We start from the raw sequence: 5,075 nt of genomic DNA on the forward strand, positions 1-5,075 counted from the left end.
GTGGGGGTGGGGTTAGTGGGGGTGGGGGTGGGGGTGGTAGTGGGGGTGGGGGTGGTAGTGGGGGTGGGTGGTCGAGGGAAGGGGGGCTGCCATTGGGCTGGGACCAGGTATCCGTACCTGCAGTTGTGTCCGTACCAGTGTCCGTACTCGTACCTACATCTCAACTTGGCGAGACCATCATTTTCCTGACATCATATATAAATATCATGCTACGTGTTTTGAATTGCTCATTGGTGCACTATTAAGGAATCGCTGCGTATCAGTCTGTCCGACTGCATGTACGTATGTGTGCATGCATGCAGGCCAACTCCAATCCCCCCAGCAGTCAGCACTCAAGCCAGGGGGGATCCCTCCGTAACAGAGTGCTGGGGAGCGGCGGCTTCGGGGTGGTGTACAAAGGTACGGCAAACATGTACGGCGCTACCTGACAAGAACATCAGCAACGACAAAAACAATGTTCAATAATGTGTAATATGTCATTAATGACCTATCGCACTGGCTGTGCGCCAGCCGGGCGCCCCATCGGTGTCGTACGTCCCATCGGTGTCTTCCCCCTTCCCCCTCCTGCCGTACACCCCTCCCCCCTCCTCTCCCCCCTCCCCCCTCCTATCCCCCTCCCCCCTCCTGCCGTATACCCCTCCTCCCGTACACCCCTCCCCCCTCCTCTCCCCCCTCCCCTCTCCTGCCCCATACCCTCCCCCCAGGCGAGTGGCGAGGTCTCCCGGTCGCCATCAAGGTGGTACTGCTCTACTGGTATCTGTGGCTTCGTAGTGTTGTCATTGACTCGCAACTTCATGATGTGAGTAATGTGCTACTGTTCCATTTCTTCTGCTGTGCTACTGAATTGCGATTACTACTGCTGTGCTAGTGTTACACTGCTATACTGCTACTGCTATACTGCTACTGCAGGGTGCAGCCTGTCGCTGTAGCGTGTCCGGGTGGAGGCAGCTGCGGCTCCCCCGGGGTGATGGGCCCGGGGATTCGACCCAGGATTACGAACAGGTACGACAGGAGGGGGAAATTGAGGCTTGGGGTTTGGGGTCGCTTTAACAGATATCATTTGTGGGTCGCTTTAAGGTTTTAGGGTTTTAATTTTGCATCCGGGCTCCGGAACCTCACACCCGGTTTTAACTTTGCTATTGTGTTTTTGCATTTGGAAGGGCGGGAAGGCTTTGGATGGGACGTCTGTCGGTGGTGACGGGCCCCGGTGTTCACTTTTGGGGGCTTTTTGAGATTGGGGGCTTTGGGGTTTTGGTTAGAGGGGTTGGGAGGGCGCAATGAGGGGGTGGGGTTGGGGCGGGGGCTCGCAAGTGCAGGGCAGCCCTCGCCAGCTGTCTGAACATGCGCCGATGTGATGTGTGTTTTTCTGTGAGATGTACGGCACTCCTCCTTTTTATGAAAGCGCGAATCGACTACGAATCAACTCCCCTTGCCTCCGCCTCCTCCTCCTCGTCCTCCGCCTCCTCCCCGCTTCTCGACTATGCATAGAATCCCCTCCTTCCCTATGCTGAACCTGATTCGAAAAACTGACTTGGTTTGACTGATTCCGCGCAAATTTCCTCCCCTCCTCCTCCTCCTCCTCGCAAGCAACCGCATAGCAAATCACAGGCCGTCACCCGCCGCTGCAAACCACAGCACACTAGGACTCTTCTGCACTTCAGACGTCACGTGCTTGTCGAGGGTACTAAGTTCTGCACACTACGGAGCAATCTGGCAGCGATGGACGTTTTTGGCTGGAAGAATGAAAATGTACGGATCGGCCTCAATTCATTCCGTTTTTCCAAAGGCCAAAATGGCCTGTTTCTTCCTTTTAAGGAATATATTACTTCAAAAAAACACTGCTCTCCCTACTCTCTCCCCCTCTCTCCCTCGTGCTACCCCTGTAGCCCAAGTAGATTCTCGGGAGTGTAGGATTGTACTTTCATTAAAGAACACAATCTAATAGAGAAGATATATCTAATAAGAAGATGTATCTAATAAGAAGTTGAAGCCTAGGCCTTGCGACCGGGAAACGATCTCCGTATCTTATGTTGACATTGCGTGAAATTCTTCCACTTTTGATATTCGTCCGTATCTCTAACAGGCCATCACGGCTATGTCGAATACCGTAGTGCTACTTATAGTTCGTGATCGCTTTGTTCGGGGAGGGGTCAAAAAACTTTCCGAAATTTGTACCTGCTCATTGAATTTCGGGGAAGGCCGGACCAGATTTTGCGGGCATGATACAAATTTCGGGGCCCCTTCCAAAGTTTCGGGGCTTTTCAAACTGCAGCTTCCAGTCAGTCTCCCTCCACCGGGAACCCCTAGGCTCATGGTCTCTAACCATTTTCGCACTTTGGAAACGCCCTAGCAAATTCTGGACCGATCGTACAGTTCAGTACCAGTGGCAACGACCTTATAACCAACCGGTCGGGCCAATACAGTGTTTGGGTGGTTGCTACTGAAACGTGTCTTCATGTGGCTGAAACCCCGACGTAAAAGGCATTACAACGCAGCTGGATGCACCGTAGCATTGACCGCATTGCGCTTGCGCCTAGCAACCTCCTCGTGCTCCATTCGCTCACGCTGGGCCTCGACAACAGCATCATCAAGCCTAACTGGTGCAAATCCAACTCGGTCGCTCACCGGAGCGTTTGGTGCTAGCGGTTTCATCCCGCATTGAAGCAGGGTTGCCTGTCTTGCACGTTTTCCAGCGTTGCTCATGTCCTACGTTTATGAATATATTTTGTATTTAAGAGCTGATTTCCGCCTTGAAATCCTAGATTTTGCGAAGTTTGATCGACCGGCTTCGGAGGGTACGATATTTCGGGGCTGCGGTCCCTTGGGATACCTTAGAATTTGTACGTGCTACATATTCGTGGTGCCTCCCGAATTCTTGTAGCACGAACTATAAGTAGCACTACGGTATGCATCATAAGGATACACATCTGGGAACGTTTCCCTCCTGTATGTGTGTGGTTGTTACAGTGGGCTCCAGACTCTCGAAGAGTAGAGCCATCGGGCCATCTGGCCGTGCACTGCAGTAGAGACTAATATACCAAAAGATTATCACCTCAGATAATTAACCTCTCATCGGTAACCGCTCTCGCGAGCACATCAATTTGCCAGATATAATTCTCAAGAAGGGGTGATGTACGCCAACGGAATCCCAACCTTTCCGTGGAATTCCCAAAGCTGCGAAACCCTGAATGCGGCCCCAAAAGTCAACAATAACTCGACAAATTGCTTCTTCCGTAAGGGAAGGGCCAGGTAACAGTGCCGGGTTGGTTTTGATGTTTGCAGCCATATAACGTCTCCCATGCTCCATGGCTGACACCGCAGCAAGAGCCACAACATCCCAAACACATTGTTGCACTGATTGTGGGGCTTGGATAAGCCAAAGTTGCTTCCTTGAGACTGGCATTCCTATTGAAAGAGTAAGTTGATCTGCTACTGCCTGTGCCACCGGACCAGAGGGATGCAAAGATTAGGGATTGGGTTCGGGTACCGGTCAGGCAGGAATTAGGATTCGGAAAGAGGGGCAGGATTAGGATACAAAGTTGAGGCCAGGTTTAGGATGAGGACCCGAGTGTAGGATTAGGATTGGGACCCGGCCCCAGGATTAGGATTGCGACCCGGCCCCAGGATTAGGATTGGGACCCGGCCCCAGGATTAGGATAAATACCTATATCCAGGATTACGATTAGTACACTGGTATTGGATTAAGATTAGGGCACCGCAATGATTGGCAATTAGTATACTGCTATGTAGGAGGACTATCAAATCCAGCTACCGTTCAGACTGGGTTAGAAAGTTGCTATGCCATGTCATACTAAGTGATGTCGCGTGTGATGTGTGCGCTCATGCTCCTGATCACGGAAGCCATACGCTCCAGGAGCTCCAGCCATGCTTCTGACAGGCGTCTGCTGATCAGTAAAATTGCGATAAAACAATCTGCAAAAATTGACGAGGACGGTCTAGACACGAAGACGTATGGATGGCGTCCGCGCCTCCTCCGGAACCAGCTGCACGACATTGAGGGACGCTTCCAAAGGCAGTCGCGTGGTATGCGTCCTTATAAAATATTAGTAGGTTAAATGTCGGAAACTTTATGAATAATTTTTCTACTATGCGCACGTGCTAACATTACTGGCTCAACATCATAGGTCGACATCGTGTTACGAGACATGTCCTGCTTATTGGGTTGTACTTCATAGCTGCGAAAGCCCCTGGTATTTATGGCATTGAAGGTCTCTGCTTCGCTGCCAGTGTGGGTGGTGTTCCATTGGATCACCTCTCTCAGCTACTCCTTCCAAGGACGTGTTTGCTCTGCCTGCTTGTTGTTAATTCTCGGGCTTCGGGCTTTGTATGAATGAGCTTATTGTTATGCGCACATGTTAACATCTTTTGGCTCAATATCATACGTAGACATCGTTTCGCGAGGGATGTCCTGCTTATTGGGTTGCGCTTCATAGCTGTGAAAGCCCCTGGTATTTATGGCATGGAAGATCTCTGGCGCGCTGCAAGTGTGGATGGTGATCCATTGGATCACCTCTCTCAACGTGCATTTTATCTTCGACCGCCCCACAGTCGCATCTGCAGATGCTTGAATCAAGGTGTTTAGACGCAGTATCCCTGCTTAAACTCTTCGTATGGCACAATACTGCAGAAATGGCCAGGATGCGCAGCTTCGTCAGCCTGCTTTTTATGTTTCAAGTTTTACTTCGGTTGATCATATACCCGCTGTAAAACTGCATTGGTTTTTTTACGCACTTGCATTGCCATCGCCTCGCGCCTGTATGGCACTGTGTGTTTCCGTGTCACGGCACCCTTCTATTAGGATTGGGCCCCCCAGCCAAAATTAAGGTTTTACCGAATCAGTCACACGATAACAGCTCCACGATAAGGATTACGACACGACCAAGAGGATTAGGATTGGGACCCCAGCCTCAGAGTTAGGATTGCGGTCCGGCCACAGGATTAGGATTGGGACCCCCCCCAGGATTGGGATTGGGACCCGGCCACAGGATTAGGATTAGAACCCCGACCCTAGGATATGGATTAGACCACCACTCTGGATTAGAGGATCACCCACC

The 5,075-nt window shown here is 51.2% G+C and overlaps 1 protein-coding gene across 1 annotated transcript in view; it reads left to right on the forward strand.

The window, feature by feature from the left end:
* VOLCADRAFT_97554 (uncharacterized protein) overlaps window positions 1-1,895 on the forward strand; it is a gene marked incomplete at both ends in the record, with an annotated part of 2,920 nt that extends 1,025 nt beyond the window's left edge. The window contains 4 exons of the mRNA XM_002956503.1: window positions 303-399; window positions 705-799; window positions 910-1,002; window positions 1,887-1,895. Of these exons, the coding sequence (XP_002956549.1) occupies window positions 303-399; window positions 705-799; window positions 910-1,002; window positions 1,887-1,895 (294 nt within the window). The remainder of the gene's footprint in view (window positions 1-302; window positions 400-704; window positions 800-909; window positions 1,003-1,886) is intronic.
* Window positions 1,896-5,075: the final 3,180 nt, after the last annotated feature.

The sequence above is a fragment of the Volvox carteri genome, assembly GCF_000143455.1.
Source record: "Volvox carteri f. nagariensis unplaced genomic scaffold VOLCAscaffold_62, whole genome shotgun sequence".
In the NCBI taxonomy this organism is placed as follows: Eukaryota; Viridiplantae; Chlorophyta; class Chlorophyceae; order Chlamydomonadales; family Volvocaceae; genus Volvox; species Volvox carteri.